Source organism: Hetaerina americana, unplaced genomic scaffold (assembly GCF_022747635.1).
Source record: "Hetaerina americana unplaced genomic scaffold, ioHetAmer1.1.p SCAF_2, whole genome shotgun sequence".
Classification (NCBI taxonomy): Eukaryota; Metazoa; Arthropoda; class Insecta; order Odonata; family Calopterygidae; genus Hetaerina; species Hetaerina americana.
In genome coordinates this window covers 28,983,981-29,001,480 of record NW_027286763.1, presented here as the reverse complement: position 1 = coordinate 29,001,480, position 17,500 = coordinate 28,983,981, and the positions used below count along the sequence as shown (strand labels likewise).

Here is a 17,500-nt window from a genome sequence, read left to right as displayed (position 1 = left end):
GGCAACAACAAACAGAGGAAAACAAGGGCCGCCGGCCTTGACGTGAATGCGGCGGAAGGACCCTCCAAAGCTCCGTACTCACGGTGTACCCCCCCCCCATTTCCCCTCCCCATGAATCCAACACTCAATTAACCCCATACTCCTACCCCACCCCCCGAGCCTGTGAATACGGCCACACACTCCCCAATAACTCCTCCCACCGCCTTACCGCTCAATTCCGCTCACGAATGCCTCCGGCAACAGCATCAGCATTTGTCCCATTTTCCCGCCTCAGTGTGGAATTAACACATTCCGTTCCAAGATCTACCTCTATTACCTGCAAGCTGACGCAAGGGCATGTGGCGGGAGGTGTCAGGGAACCAGCCATATCTGCACAAATTCCAAAGAAACTGCGGGAGATGCCGCAACAGTAACTTTTAACGGAGTCATCCGCTAATGTGCATTTCAATGCAACGATTTCAGAGTGTAAAAATCATTCGCCTTGACTGGGATTCGAACCCAGATCCCTCAATATCCGGTCGAGTGCTTTAGCCACTTAAGCTACCGAGGCGTCCTCTTAAACTCTGAAATTTTGGGGCTTTTAAAGGAACAAGATGTTGTGACGAAATACCGTACATACAATGTCACAGGCATTCGTAGTCGTGCGCAAGGCGCCACAGTCCACGAGGTTAAAGCCAACTTTAAACACTTATGGTGTTTTCACTTATGGTAGCTTAAGTGGCTAAAGCACTCGACCGGATATTGAGGGATCTGGGTTCGAATCCCAGTCAAGACGAATGATTTTTACACTCTGAAATCGTTGCATTGATATCTGCACAATATTAGTTCATTCTAGAATGTTTGCTTATTTACACAAACACACACATATCCCTATACACATGATGAAACAGTTTGCATGAATGACTACATTTTTAAATATTGGTCTAAAAGTAAATATATTCGGATTCTGGGGTTCGATTTTGTTACAGGTATGCCTGTATGATGGCGTATCGTGCTAGAGAAAAACGAGTACTTGAATCCGCCAGCGACGGGTGTCCATCTCTCATTTCATCCCATTCGTCGAACTTACCAGATTTTGAAGCATGATAATTCCCTCATGGCTACAAGAAAACTCATGTTCTGAATCTTCCTTTAAGTCTTCCTTCATCTCTTCGTGAACCAAGGGGGCTCACATCCTCCCGAAATCTCAGAGGTGCTACTTTGATTTCGTGACCCACGAAAAGCAGAGAGCATTAAAGTTCTCCAATAAGTAATTTGAAATTAACTCAGACGTCAATAACTTATTTCGATGACTATACCTTGTTTTGACGATCGTTCTACGTTCAAGTATACGGATGAGCGAGCATGCCGAACAAATCCGGTGGGCCTGGGGCACTTAGGGAATATTTGTGGGTAAAAGAGTAAAAATGAAGTGAGAATACGAGAAACTATGCGCAAAAAATGGGCAAGAATGAAAGCAGGGAGTTACGCTGGCTGTGTACTGTTGAGAAAACATGTATGGGGGTAGACCGAGCATGCGGTCGAAGTCAAGCCTGTGGTCCTATGTACAGAATTATTAGAAGTCTCAAGAACAGAGAACCGCGCATGGGAAAAGGAAGATATGAATGTGACAGAGGCAAATTTATATTCAAGGATAGGACAGAATGGAGAATCTGGTAAGAGGCGGGGACAATGCCCTTTTATAAGCTACAACCAGGCATTGTTTAGCTGCCTACCTCAAAAGGGAGCGGGCTTCAAGGGGTTGTATGATTTATGCTCCCTAGTTTTCTTCCTTCTTTTTCCCTTGATTTCTTATCATCACCAACAAATTAAGGAATTGGAATGACCACGACCAAATTGGCGTCCAATTCACGAAAACTATCACAACTTACAAACTACAAGAATACAAAAATACAAGCAATGGGGAAAGAAACACAATCATATTTGGCAAACGAGCGAATTTGAGACGAGTACCAACATTTTGTTTGAATGATTCCCCAACGGCGATGAATACGGATTTCCTAGTGCACACACCGAGAGCTGTTCATTGAAATCACCCCTCGACACGTCCCGAGATGTCGGAACGAATTCAGCAATTCGGGAGTAAACTCCAAACACAAATCGGCACCCATCCTGCGGAAAAGGGAGTGGGGTCTGTGACGTGAGTTTTTGCGAAAGTTGCTACGTGAAGAAGACGCGTTCGCCACGGGCTGAGCACGATGCGTTCGTGACCCCGAGAGAGGGAGAGCGGGGAAGAGGAAGGCGGGCGGCCAACGTGAACGGAGAGGGAGGCGCGGAGCAAGGGCTCCGTTCTTCGATCAGTCGGTCAGTTCCAGGAGGGCAAGGGGGCGATCCCCCAAGGACATGCCCCGTTGCCAACGAGAGGCCGGGACCGAAAGCGCAGAGGGGCGCTTTCACTGGCGGTCAGGAAAATTCTTTGAATCCACGGAAGCAACACCTTATCGATTCCAACGCGGGAGAGAAAATATTTTTTGTTGGACGAGCCGCGAGGCGTAAGCGAGGAGCTTTCCTCGGCGAACAAATTTCTCAGAGGAGGATTTTTTTTCAGAATATTTGAAGTGATATCTAGGAAGTGCACAATATCCTTTACAATTCCACAGTCTCAATTTTCTACAAAAAAATTGCTAACTAGCAAGTAGGGAAACTATAAGCAAGCCTTCCCCGTTTGCAGCAGTGAAACTCCGTCGCGCGCCTGTATTGCATATTCCGCCACGTGGCGAAGGAGAAGTTTGAATGATGTCATCTTCAAAGTGATTTTTTCTGTGCGACCGCAGCCTCCCCCATTATTATAAAGTTATAATTCTTTATTTTCAGATGATGGTTTTTTCCGGGTATACCGTATCATCAATAGACACAATACCTCAATCTCAACCCTCACGCAGCGGCAATGAATGCACCGAAAAAGACTAAACGACCGCCGCGATGCTCAAGGCGTGAACGTGAGACTAAGTAACAGAGCGTCAACATGCAGACATAGAAAGCTTACTTTAGTCTCCCTGCATCGACCCAATGTGCCGACTCAAAATGAACCAATCATGAATAATGCCAAACATTATTAAAAGTGTATATTCTCCGGAATTCTCTCACATTGCAAAAGAATTAATAATAACCTATAATAATACCTATAGGCATTCAAACAACAGGCAACCCAGAAATTGGCTCGCAAAACGCAGTGTACTTCATTTAGATTTCATCTAACCGATCAATCAACAGGCCTCTGCAATTCAGGACGTAAAGAGAGGTACAGTATTCATGCAGAATGCGGGGCATACATTACATTATTTTGAGGGAATTTTTATGACTTGTTGTTATTAAAATTTTCAATTGAATTCCGAATTATTATTAGCACGTATTCTACCGTTTAAGGTAGGTTTTGGATGGATACACACCGCACAGTCCAACGTTTCTTTGCCTTTCTTAACGAAACCCAACCTGACAACGGATATTTCAATAACCCTTATTACATTCCGCATTTTTTTCCCTCCATTCCATCTAACATACCAAACCTTTCCCTAACCCAACATAGTCTGCTTAAGCTCCTCCCCTCTCTTCATTGTTTCGTCGCCAATAAAGATACAGCGCAGTTGTACACCAAACATTTTCAATTTTCTCAAAACAGCAATAAACCAGTATTCTTAAAATGCTAATAATTTTATTTCTCATTGCACATAACAATCATCAATAACAAATATATTTGGTGTGTTGAGAACTCTAAAGCTTAATGTGCATTGAAGTGTGAACTCACTGAACAGATGGACGACCGAAACATGAGGCAAGGGAAGATGAAGCAGAAAATCGCTCGGGAATGAACGTGTGAGAAAAATTATACTTTTCCAGGGAGTTAGAAGTACGGCTTTCACAGCAAAGGTCATCGGAAGGGCATACGCTCGCTCAGAGGAGTGCGCAATTCTTCGAGCCACCAGCACTGTGTTAGGTCATATCGAGATTAGCAGTATTACGGTGAGCAACTTCAACTCCAAGCGAACCCCTACCGTCACTAATACCCTCCCCTCTCTAATTCCTCCTCGAATTATCGACGTTATTTACTGCCCGATTGTTATCTTGCATTGAGCATTTATTGCAGCTCACGCCCCTTTGCTAAACTGTTTTGATCCTGGTATCTGAAGAAACACGGAGGCGTACATTTTTTCAATCCACAGATACACGACGACAACGATGCCAAACTTTGACAGTTTTCAGCTATCGTACCGATTACATTTTCACTCTTACTCAAACATGCCGAATACAAATATTACTTCAGGAATTAAGTGACGTTTCATAAACCTGATATCGATTCATGGGAAACAACTCATTGAAGTAGTTTTTCCTTTCCCAGAAATTGGAAAGCAAAGTATGACGCGTGGCGCGATTACAAAAAATTCTATTTTCAGCTGATTGCTTAGATATTTATTCTTTACACTTGATTTATACGTACAGGAAAACGTAAATTCAAATGATACAAACATTAATTACGGTACAGATACAAACACGACAAATTATAAATTATTTAAACAATGCCTCTGCCATATTTCACCGCTGGAAAACAATATCTGGAGACATTTAGTTAACTAACAGCAAAACTTAGAAATATCGGGAATTACATTTCTGGTAATTTAGAGATTGACGAAAGTATTCATTTTGAACCTAAGAGAAGAAATTGCAAGTCTACGATGATAATATCAATATTATAGACCACTGGAGACTGCAATTGCATGATAGCATTATCAAATCAAAAATGAACAAGATTAGATTTAAAAGAGACCGAGGAGCATAATTTATGAGTTCACATTCCTTCCATGATCCCATGGTTTGAGCGCAGAAGACGATACCGTCAAGTAAAAGAAATCAATTTACCGGCGATAACCGGGGCTCCCAATTTGTACTCAGGAGTCGATTAAAACCTACACTATTTCCGTTAAAGCAGACTAAGTACAAATAAAACATTACTTATTCATAGATGTGATAAAAATCATCTCTAAAGGTACAACTTAGGCACAATTTGTCGGAACGCCACAATTTTGTTGCATGTATTTCGCAGAGCCCGATCATGAGGATACAGGGTCAAAAAAACCCGCAAAATGGATTGATCGAATAAAATGTCTCCTCACATTCCAATAAATGCGATCTCAAACAGGACGGAGTGCCTTTTGGAGGGAGGCGCCGCGCATAGCGACTCCCTCCAAACCCCACCCCGGTCCCAGCAGCATAAGAGTTGACGGCGCACCCGGAGGATCTCTGCCTCATAGACGCTCTGCCGTCCAATGATTAGAATTTGCCAATAGTTTGAAACTACGTCGCTAACTGTGCGCGGCTTATCTGAGGAAATAAAAACATGAAAAAATTCCCTTTCATTACTCATAAGCGATAACGGCGCAGAGCTTAGATAAGCCCTTTCGAAAAGCAATTTAAGGGAGTGCAATGAACTAATGTGGCGCGTCACTCAGTTATCTCGCTCGCTTGGTTTACGATGCTTTCCATCCTATCGATACTGGATTTCTTGTTATCCGCTACTATCATAGAATTGGTCAATGTCAAGGTTGAACATTCACGAATACAAAATTAAGGAAGAGGTTCTTGCTACGAATGCTAAATAATTCATAACAGTTGCTTTTTTTAATACCAGAAGATAATTTCCTCAAATCACGAATCCATCTTTTACCACACACCGAGATAGCAGTTTCCGCCTCAGCCAGAAATGTAAAAACTATTCAGTGCACATTATGGGACGGGAGGCGGGGTTGTATTCAATTACTAGCATTCAGTTGAAAGCTCTATTTTTAATGTAACAGTGCAATTAGCAAGTAATTTTAAAAAGCCCTTTCCCAACAACTGCAATAGAGTTACTCCCATAGTTAGACGAGTGCGTCATGGGCGTCAGCCAATGGCGTAAATCACAGTTTGGGTGGTGCCCGCTTTGTCGTCGGCCAGGATGACGGCAGTTGATCACACTGGAGGACAGAGTGCGATGATTCGTGTGCCCTGCGTCACTTCGATCGCGGTGGAGTTCAAACCGCCGCCCATTAAGTGACCCCGACGAGCGTGGCTGCCTCGCACAAACTGCGGATAGATGGACCAATTACACCATCCTTGATCTACCAATCACACGCCCCGAAAGGGACAGTGGAGAGATGACGGCCATAAATGGCCCGCACGACAAAAAGCGAAATCAGAGGTTAAAATGCCCTTCAAGTGTTTCCGTTTTGCAAGGAGTCGTTGAATCTCATGGGGGGCAGAGAAAGACTAACTAACAGAGCATAAACATCGGAATTTCGGATATGGCCAATTCATTAGGATATCTATTTCAGGCGTTCATTGGTGACATATTTCCTGTCGTTACCAGGAGAAGGACTGATTTATTTGCTACTACTCCCCATTTCATGAACAACTACACACAACAGATGAATCTTCATGTCCGAAATTGATTCAGTTTTAACCCGAAGACGAAAATAATTACTAGAGCTCTCTCCTTCAATACGATTAGTAGATTCATCATCATAAATCCTTCTCGCACCGAATATCAAATTCGGGCATCACTGATTGATTCGGGTATCAATTTACACTGCATTCAGAGAGACTCTTAGAGCTACATTTCAAACCCAACACAGTACAGTTCAGCGCTTGCTCGAATAACCGGATCATTTTTCGTCTATTGCGATTATATTTCTTCAATAACTGTATGGGTATGCGCAATTACACGTACTCTCCACCTCTATTCACAACAGGCGTAGGCGTGCTTTCTATCTCCTCGGAATGTAATTCCCTGATAATTAAAAACTACAATCAGTACGGGAAATCTAAAAATACTAGACCATTACGCACAATTAGTCTAGAGAAATGTAAAGAACAGAGGAAGAAATAAAAGGAGATGATATGAAAGATTAGATTTGCTTAGAAACAGGTCAAACCATTAATAACAGTAAGTTTTATTGGTTTTGAAGTCCTGATTGCTCTATATGTACAATGTGTATAATCATTCTGCCCTACTTTGACTCGGACTTTCCTTGAGATTTCTAGCATTAGTTGAGCAATGCAAGTTGATTATTCAATTTAAAAATAACTGGCGAGACCATTCCGCGTGTGGATGCCCTCTACCACAAGAATAACAAAGGCGTGTCACATATAAATCTATTTCAATGGCACTGCCTGACAAGATCGGCTCATCTAGAACAGTTCAAGGGATCTACCAAGCAAGAGTGACAAGTGGCGAATCAACCATGTCATTAGTTGAAATATAAATCACCTTCCGTTAGTTGGAAGACTGAAGATAATCGAGTCAATAATATTTTCAGAGCTGCGAAAAACATGTTGTAAGCGGTGCTAAGCGTCACTAAGATTTATGCTCCTGTGTGTGTGTTAATGAAAAGGCTGTAATGCTCTACTGGATATCTGTCGTTAACTGCCACTATAAGTAATTCCCAGCTCGGCGATAACGCTTACAGAGTGTTAAACCTATGAAAATGCGAAACACTTGCGATGAAGTGGAAGAACGGAAGGGATGGATATAATAAATTGAGTGTGTTTTTATTTTGTTCACATAGGAGTAGCTCCCAAACGGAAAACTCACATAACATTCATGGCCCTTCTGAAAGGTGAAACGAGAATGTAAAGGATTGATTTTTCATACTTTGCCCAGTATTAATTCTCACAATATTCTGGATCCCAGACAAATTTTCCTAGATTTTGAGGCAATTGAAAACTCCGAGACATCATGACTCAAATTCCAGGAGGACCCAAAGCTTGCTGAGATAAAATACTGTTAGGTAAAAAATATTATATTGCTCAGCCAGGTCGCAATGCACCACTTATATACTTAAACGAAGCATACGTTTCAGATTGCTACATACATCGCATAGCCACCCAGTTCCTCTACCATTCTCAGATGGTGAATGAAATTGGTACTCGCCGCTGCGGTCTGTTAACGATCTCAGGAAACACGATCATACGATCATACTCGTAGATTCCATGTCTATATCATCCTTTCACCATATTATTCTATGCATCTTCGAAGATATGATGATATTTTCAACTCTTTAGCAGTTTCCTGTATTTCAAGTCGTCCAGCACCTTAGAAATCAATGAACTTTAACAAGTAGAGAATATTTTTGTTTCTCTGGATAAGATACACATTTCCGGACAATTGGCGGCACTATGGTTTGACTGGCTGGACCAGGGAGACCCGAGGCAACCAGAAGTCAAAACAGTGTTTTGGCAGACATGATATGGATTTCTTGGAAATACATAGTCCTGCCACCGAGGGCCATATTTAAGAAAATTGAACGAATATGGTCTATACAGTTAATATCTATACTCCTACTTTACTCTAATATTTTGGTAATTGACGCTTTTTCCCTGTGGATCTCGGAAAAAACTATAGGAGCGTCTCGTGGAGTTTTCCCTGAGGTGAAGTTCCAACATTGACAAAAAACCTATGTCTGAACTCAAAACCTGAGCTGAGAAGTGTTATCAATTCCCTCGATACAAGATCATGTTAAAAAACGATGGATTGAGTTTCGCTATGAATAGGAATGGGTAACAATAATAGGGCAAGTATTATCAAGATCTCTTTCTTCTCTTATTCCCTCTTCGATCGACTTCTAGATGTCCCGTGATATATTTGCCGCTCAATATGTTGGACATCTACGAAAGATTTCGGCCAACTAAGGAATGCTACACCAATGACCTAACGATAGAATTAATACTCAATTTTTAGCAAACTTAGCAAATGCGGTCATACCACACTCGAACAGCATGAGTGCCAAAAGATATCAACGTACGTCAAATTCATTATTTACCTGGGGTGGCAGGGGGTTTAAATAACAAATAATTGACCACAAGAAGACTGAGGCTTAGGCATTTCCAAAAGACCCAAGGTAAGAAAGTTTTTGAAAACGATTTCACCTCGGACAAGTACCCAATACGTAAATTAGTCGGGCGGCTGACACCGAGATGGGAAAGCTAATGTCGAAACGGAAGCACGAGTGAACTCATTTGAATAAAGTAATAATATTTTCATCAATGGAAACAAGGAAAGGACTTTAAACAGCGTTGGTAGATTGTTTCCAAGGCATAAAAAGTAATAAATGCTACTGGTCTCATTTTTACTCGCATGTTTGAGTGCTTGAACAACGAAGTAATGACCCCACTCCCTGAATCTCCTTCTCTAGATCCAACAAAACAAAACACAGGTCATGCCTTACATTCCCGACCGGAGACCAAAATTATGGAATGAATCGAAAATTACTCAAACCATCAAGAGGAATATGCTAAAGAGAATATTGTAGACAGTTGAGATTTGAAGATGACGGAAATGTTTTCGAGATAACGTAATCCGAGACGTACACGTAAACGCAAACTCTACACGCCGTTGATACACATCTGCAGAGGATAATGAAATTAAATTCATACATGTTTATTAATTACAAGTCAAGTTGATGTAAAAGCGCGATCCAACATGGCATATCTGATTAAGCCAATTCTTCCCAACTGCGTCACGACTCGACGCATAAGGCTGTAAATATGTCGAGACAACAAGCGATGTTTTTTGTATAATAAGATAATTCCAAATACATAATTAGCATAGCTCTGAAATTAATATAAAATTAAATTTCAACGCCTACGACAAATGGAAAGATTGATATTACCTTGGCCCTCTTTCGCCACTAACTGCTTTAAATCGTTGAATGGAGCTCAAGTACGATATTCTTCCGAGGTTAACTGCTACGTATTGAATATCTTACCCACTTGGCGTTTCATCCTTCCAAACTGTGAACATCACTAAGAATAAATCTAACGGCGTCAGTAAACTCCAGACGAAAGTGCAAGTAGAAAGTGCGAAAGGGCGAGTGAGTTAAATCAATCACTATCAGCAGCAAGGAAATCCAATTTTCAGTTAACACAATGCTCACGGTGGTAACATTTGATCAAAAGCTAATAGAATTAATAATGCCAGCCTTCGGTACTTCATTATTTAAATACTGTGTGTTTATAAATAATACGGACCACTTTAATTTTATGTATTTCTGCTTTATTTTCAAAGTATTCACTTTTTTAGATAGTGTCCAGCTATCCTAAATTAACAAAATCAATAGGAGATGCATGCAATTTACGTATTAGTGAGGGAGGCATAAAAATATTTCGGAACCCTCGGATCAAAAATAAAAAAGGATAATGAGCAGTTTGATTAATGAAAAGACGGGTAATTTACCCAATGATTGGTTCCGGGACCCTTGCACTGGACCAACTTCTCTCCGTTGCCGTTGTAGAGGATCACAACGGAATGAGTAGAACCTCTGGAACGAAAAAGATTAGACAGATGAGGATATGAGTTTAGGGATACACCCTTCGGAAAGCAAGGCCTTAATTTTAAGTGAGGCATTATCCTCGCAAGGATAAATGGAAAAACGAAATACTTACAAAATATTAAGAACATGCAAAATATGGCAATGACGGACAAAGGAAAACAGCTGATTAAATATTATTTAGGGTAATTGGCTAATTATAGCTTTTGATTTCCTTGAATAATTACACCCATACTTAAGATAGCTGCACTCTAAAAATCAACTATGGATGCAATTAAGGAAGCACATACATGAAACCAGTGAATAGGATTGAAAAATAATATGAGACTTCAGGTACACATTTATTCCATACCTTTATTTCACTTTAATTGGTGTTAATACAATTCACAATGAACATAGAAAAGTGAACGTTGGAAAACTAGAATTGCAAAGGAAAGGCTGACATGACTGCTACTCGGTCAATTTTCACTGGAGTAAAACTATATAAATAATAAGAAAATAAAGTGAAGGCTACAGAATTAATATGATATGAACCGCGGTCAACATAGGGCATTGGCTAAATTCCCTTTGGTGACCCCAAACAAATGCTTCTGAACACACGATGGAGGGTGTAGACGATGCGTAACAATTGCTATTTATTCTTCAGGGACGCAAAAATGAACTTTACCGACTGTTTTCTGAATTTCGATGTTGGGCTGCCGCTGCGACAGATGAAATTCGCCCGTAAGAGCTCGGTTTCCAAATTGTCTCCTGCCAAGTCGCCGAGCGCCAAAACCGCGCCTGAGAAATATGCAGCAGAGGCTACAAGTCCTCCATGACTGGGCAACCCGCACGACAAACTTGACGACGACTGAGGACTGAGCCTCTCACCCAGAACTCGGGAGGAAATAAGATAACAGCGGAAGCGAAAAATGGAACGCTCCAGTCAAAGGAGGCCGCAAAGAAAGCGTTTATGAACAGAAGGAAAAATAGGCGACTAATGTAATGAAGGTTATGCAGTTAAGCCTTCTACGAGTAATACAAGCGGATCTTCGGGGAGCTTCTTTCAGTCGCACAAACTGAGATTCGCACGCTATTCGTAATTGCACCCTCATCCACTCCAAAAGAAAAAAATCCTCGATGCGTAATTGGCGAATCCGCGCCAAAACATTTCACAAGACCGTGTTTGATGGCATGAGATGTACTTATCCTCGTGCGAAGAAATGCCACCGATTAGCAGATTCCTCTCTTCAATCTCCTCGAAAAATACGCGCACGCCTATCTTTATTCTCGAATGCAGCAAAAGACAACGATCATTCCATCCACTGCATAGTATACCTGGCTATATTCAAACGACAAAACCGTCACTTTCATCGCACGTCTTCATCTAAATCTCCTTTCGATTATAAAACAGCGTGAGAGTCATAATTAAATACGTTAATATTTGGATGAACTACAGAGTTCACCTTATAAAATACGTGAACGCATGCAATTTCGTTCAATTTTCATTTATACTTGTTCATATCTCTTTCCCAGAAAGATTTCAAATAAGCGATACAAAGTGAAAATAAACCCGGAAAATGCAGTCGCTCTGAGATTCAAACCGGACTTCTCGGTGAGAAAAGTCGTCACGAATCCACCGCGTCATTTTAACTCTCTATTTATTCTTTCAGAGTTCCCCCAGATTAGGACAAAGGCAGTAGTAGTAGTTTTAGGGGAGGCGACCGCCAGCTGAGGTCATTTGCGCAAATGGGGATGGAAGTGAAAGAAAGTGTGAGAAAACCGGCGTCGGCATTAGCCTACTCTTGTCGAAAGGCGCCAAGGGGTCCGCAGTTTAACGTCCCATTCGACATACGTTGTACTCACTCAAAGTGCCCTCCACAGAGCACCTCAAGTAGGGATTGAGATACCACTGGAAAATATCTGCCGCCTCCGGGATTCGGGCCCGGGTCCTTTTTGTGGGAAGCCTGTACGATGGCAAACGCACCGTCCCGATCCCCTTTATGACAAAGGTTGTGTGATCAAGTTCATTCCATTAAACATGATCACCGAACTCTCCTTACCTTAGGAAGGTTGGATTCAAGACTACGTACAACACTTGCACTTTAGGGAACTACGAGCCTTTGGTCGGTTTGTCTGAAAATCTCAGCTAAATAACGTATGGACGATCCAAAGTGAACCGGCAATAGTATGACTTTCAGGACCTTTCTGATTCAATTTCCAATGAATTTCACAAATTTATTATCGAAGGGAATGAAAAATTCATATAATTGGGTCAGACCGAGATAGCTCTCGTTAATTTGCAGAATATAATATTTAACGCAGATTTTACGACGAGACCCCATTGCAAGTCACAGCATTATCTGTCTAAACAGAATTTGTGTCAAGAGCCTGTTTTGAAACTTATATCGACAAGTCACTCACCGAGGTCCTCCTTCTCAGCTAATAAATGGAGGGGGTAATGGCACTAAAACACGACAAACAATTTTTTAACATTATCCCTCCGTTTATCAAGGCGCCATTTAACGACGGCGAGCGAAACATTTGCGTCATCGACACAAGAGCGTCAATTTGAAGATGGATGATATTTTGTAAGTCGGTTGTCTTGACGCTTAAGATAGAGGAAATACTGAGAATAGAGGGCCAGTGGAAAGGAAATTGGAGTAACGGAAATTTCCAAATAGCGACACCCAGTGAGGTCACACCCCCAAATAAGTGAACCTTTAGCGAAATTTCAGGTCACTTCTTCGTGAACTGCGATAACGAAAAACTTTGCACTGCTTTATTACCGACCATTATCATTTATTCTATTACGGCCACACCAGCGGAAACTATTTCCGCGTCGTTTCGCAAACGTAAAGCGATAACAACGCTTTCATCATCTTCAACTGGCGAGCACATATATTCGGAGAAATTCGCGTGTCAGCCATTTCCTCATGAATCGGCTTTAACGATTGTCATGAATACGTGATAACCGCTCGGAAACAAGCGCATCAAAACCACAACATGCTACCTAAAACAGTGATTAACCCGAGGGTTAGTTTATTGAGTGTTAGTGGAGTACCCCTAATGCTAATCCCAATATGGCGTGGAAAATTCGAGCATCAGGGCAGTAATAGGGGGATGGCCAGTTCCTTATTCCCTTTGGCGCCTGAGAGGTACGCGAAAAATCACACAGATTGGATGAAACTGAGGGTGCTCAGAGGCGTCTCCGGGAATCGATCCTGGCACCCTCCGGTACAATATAGTGGTGCAAAGCTCTATCTCCTGTATTACACCACGCATTCAAAAAACTTAACAACTAAAATTAAAGAGTCGTACCGGACGATGAGTTTAATCTGACGTAAAACTGACAACTTATGATCTTCATTATAGGCCAGATAAACCAACAAGAGGCTTCCCCTCTTGGAGCCACGCTTTTCAAAATGGCCTCTGCATACGTAGCACATTTTTAAATAGGAGGAGGATTAAAGCACATGGATATCAAGAATCAAGGCCGGTAACGTTTAAAGAGGGCAGCGTAACCCCTGTAGAACTTCTCTGGCTGTAACAAAATGAGGGTGTTTTCTAAAGAGTGCACAGAACCGTACGAAACCCGCACGTTTCCCCAACGGAAAAATCAACCATATAATTGAATGCGCGACGATACCTGTAAGTTAAAAAGAAATTTCTCAAATGGAATCAAATATTTTTTTCATTATGTATTTACAATAAATGTCCCTCCCTTTGATATTAATCCTCAGATTGCGAAAACACTATTTTCTTAAATATCATGCAGGGAGCATGTGCGGACTAATTAAATATCCCCTAGTCCTCTTAAATTGTGATTACTACTATCAGTATGCACGGCACTTTTTCCACTAACATGGAAATTTTAGCGTATATTACGACGCATACAAGGTAACAAAAGACGAGAATGCGTCCAACAACATTGTTTACAATACGTCCAAATGTGCTCTCGCCTCGATTTCGTTCGCGGCCCTCGTGAGAGCCTTTCCGCCTCGAGCACTCAATGGCAGGGCCTCTCCTCCCTCTTCCTCCCACTGCACTCGTCTGCTACACACCTCTTCCTCCCGATACTCCCTTGCATTCTCCAAATTAGTCCGCAATCTCTTCCAGGGAAAAAATGAGCATTTGGTGGCCGAAAGGAAGAGAGACGAGCAGGGCGTACAAACTTTAGCATAGACTCACAGAGACTTTTCTTAATATGTGATATGATTTTCTGAAGCGTATATAAATTATTTAATCAACATTAGTATCAACGCCGCTCAAGCACTGTAATAAGATATGCATTAAGACATGCAACGAGACATGTAATAAGATTAATGGTACATATTTTTCGAAAACGTGTCAGAAAACGCGCCATTTTAAACCACCAAAAATATTTTTCGGCGATAGAGGGCTCAGAACATACGATCTAGGACATTCGAACATAAAAATGATCACACCACAAATGCAAGTGGTAGGATTGTATGACCATCGCTACACATTTTTACAACTTAAAGAGGTCACCAAGAACAGATCGAAGTCCAATAATACTATCTACGATTGCGACACAATTGTTAGGAAATGTACGACTCTTCCATTTCCTCTCGCCACCCGTATACGTCACAAGAATCACCGCACTGGCGTCGCATACGCTTTTCCGAGGGGCACACGCACTGCCAAGGGACTTCTAACCGGGAGACCACCGCGAAGGGATCCGCTGGAGCGCGGTTAACCGGTTCCCTGGCACGGTGAAGAGGAGAAAGTGAGGCCAGGTGGAGCGGCGGCACAAATGCACACCACTAATGCACTTCTTGTGCCCGGGAGGGGGGTGCATGCGAGTGGGGGGCACCTATTGAGGCCACCCACCGGGGGAAGCGTCCTCGACCGAATTGGAAATACATGCGACCACGGCGGCGATTTCGCTCCAGAGGCGTGCGCTTCCCTGTCGCTCGAGGGTCGAGTGTGGCCGGGGAGGTGGGGGGTGGGGGGGGAGGATCCCGGAAAATTTACGACATACGCACTTCGGATGAGCCTTGCCGATCCCGCACAATGCGAGCATTTACGGAGCCAAGTTTGAACTTTCTCTGGCGTCACGAAACTACCGATTTTCAAGCGATACAAATCATTTTTGCAAGAGCAAATCCCTCGCCTCCAAATTATATCATATTCAAATTGTTACCATTGATACCCACGGAACTAACACACCGCCAATAGCAACGTTGATATGAAAACAAAAAGCGGGACGGATTTTTTAAGTTGGGGAGCGACGGCGAAAGGTCGAGGGCGACAGTCAGTAGATCTTAAGAAAACAGTAAATGTATCACTAAAATGATAAATTGTCCAATTATCAACAATTTAAATTAGCATTCAATTTTAGTGCCCCTTTCACCTTTTTATTATATCATTAAAGAAAACATCCAATTATTCATTCATTCTATCGTTGTGTTTACATTGCCATGCGCAGTTTTTAGCCAACAAATAGCTCTTATTGTCTGGAACTTCCAAAAGAACCTCAGAATAGGGATTATTTTATGCGTTCTGAAGCCTTCTTGGCGATCTTATCAAGGAGTTTTACAATACGCTAAACGAAACTAGTTTTAATGCTGAATCGAGGCGAATGGCACCTGAAATAAACACATCTTGAACAAGTTGGGGCGCTCATGTCTCATGTAGGGAAGTCTATTAGCTTTGGGCAGCAGAGCACAAAGGCCCACGATCACCCTTAGGAAAACGGGCGAGACCTACTTTTATTACGAGATCTGGAAATTGCGAGAGGCCACTGTTAGGTCCACATTGCTTTCTTGACCGGCGAACCGGCTCAGGAGACCGTGAATCAATCCATACGTACGAACACGCTTCAGTAATTGAGCGTGCATGAAAAACACGGCTTAGCCCCCTATCTCCCCGTTGACTCGTATTCTGGGGGGTACGATACGAAGTCGCTTGCGCAACCAATACGCCGTTCACTCGAAGGTGTCGATGGCTGCAGGCCGGCCAGACTAGGCAGTTGTCCGCCCGAGAAAGCGGCCAATCGAAATGAAAACATAACCTTGCAACACCGAAACGAGTCGGGGGGTCGGAAACCTTGTGACCGCCAACCACTTTTGGAAAAATGGAAATGCTCATATTAACACTCGCAAACCATCCCCCCCTGCCATGTTACACCGAGTAAACGTGGCAAAATTGATGTGATCATTGAGCAGAAAGGGCATGAGTAAAGAACATTTCCTCGATTTCAAAATTGGAATACATATTTCCAATTCCACGCAGCAACGCTCCAATCGACCAGCTAAGAAATTTAGTACGTCTTAGTTGAGCATACCATGTTTTCTATTAGTCTACTGTGTGTTAACTAGTCGAAAGCTACCGGGAAGTCTACCATCACTGTATCCACTTCATCATTGTCTAATAAATCGGATAATTTCCGACATAATGTAGTCAAGTAGCTGGATATAGCAGGAGTATCCTTCACGAAATACATGTTGATTTTTAAATAACCAGTTGTTCTCTTTCAAGAAGCCACGCAATTATTTGGTGGTCGTTTCTTTCATCAATGAACAGGATGCGGATGTTATGGCGATAGGTATCGGCTACCAACCAAGGCTTATTTTAGATAAGTACAGGCTTCCTTTCAAGCACCTGGAATTCAGGATAATTTAAGGGTATGTTGAAGATTGTTTGTATGTACAGTACGCCTTTAGCCATAATTTAAAGAACATCAGCAGAGATAGTACGAGGGCCTACGGATTTAATCTTCTTAGTCTCTAGCGTTTATACATTTGGGAGTGGCAATATACTCGCGAGTTCAGCGGTATTTAATTCACTCATTTCTACTGAGGTCGCAAGTGATTAGTGAGTTTCTACTACTGCCTCTCCTAATTACACTAACATACCACGTGCTGAGTTCGTTTGCTTCGACTTAGTCATCAGTTTTAATAATATTCCACTTTTCGGTTTGAATCACATCAACATTTGCAGGAATGTTTGTACGCTTTCCTTTACATTAATAAACTTATTGGTGCAACGTTCTTCGTTAGAATGTTTAATAAATATGACTCTCTACCTAATGCGTTTTCTCAATTTGATTCCTTTACAACAGAATTAAAATTATTTTGACACATAAGCCCTAGCTTAATCCTTGAACGTGTTTCCTTGGCTTTCCTCATAATTTTTTTTTATTGCCCAATTGTCGGTACTTGAGTTCGTTGTCCTTTTTAAGGGTCATTTATGGAGAA

General features: G+C 42.0%; 1 protein-coding gene across 1 annotated transcript in view; it reads right to left on the bottom strand.

The window, feature by feature from the left end:
• Nagk (N-acetylglucosamine kinase) overlaps positions 1-17,500 on the bottom strand; it is an 82,533-nt gene that overhangs the window by 46,664 nt on the left and 18,369 nt on the right. Inside the window, exon 2 of the mRNA XM_071585374.1 lies at positions 10,205-10,289. Coding sequence (XP_071441475.1) covers positions 10,205-10,289 — 85 coding nt within the window. The remainder of the gene's footprint in view (positions 1-10,204; positions 10,290-17,500) is intronic.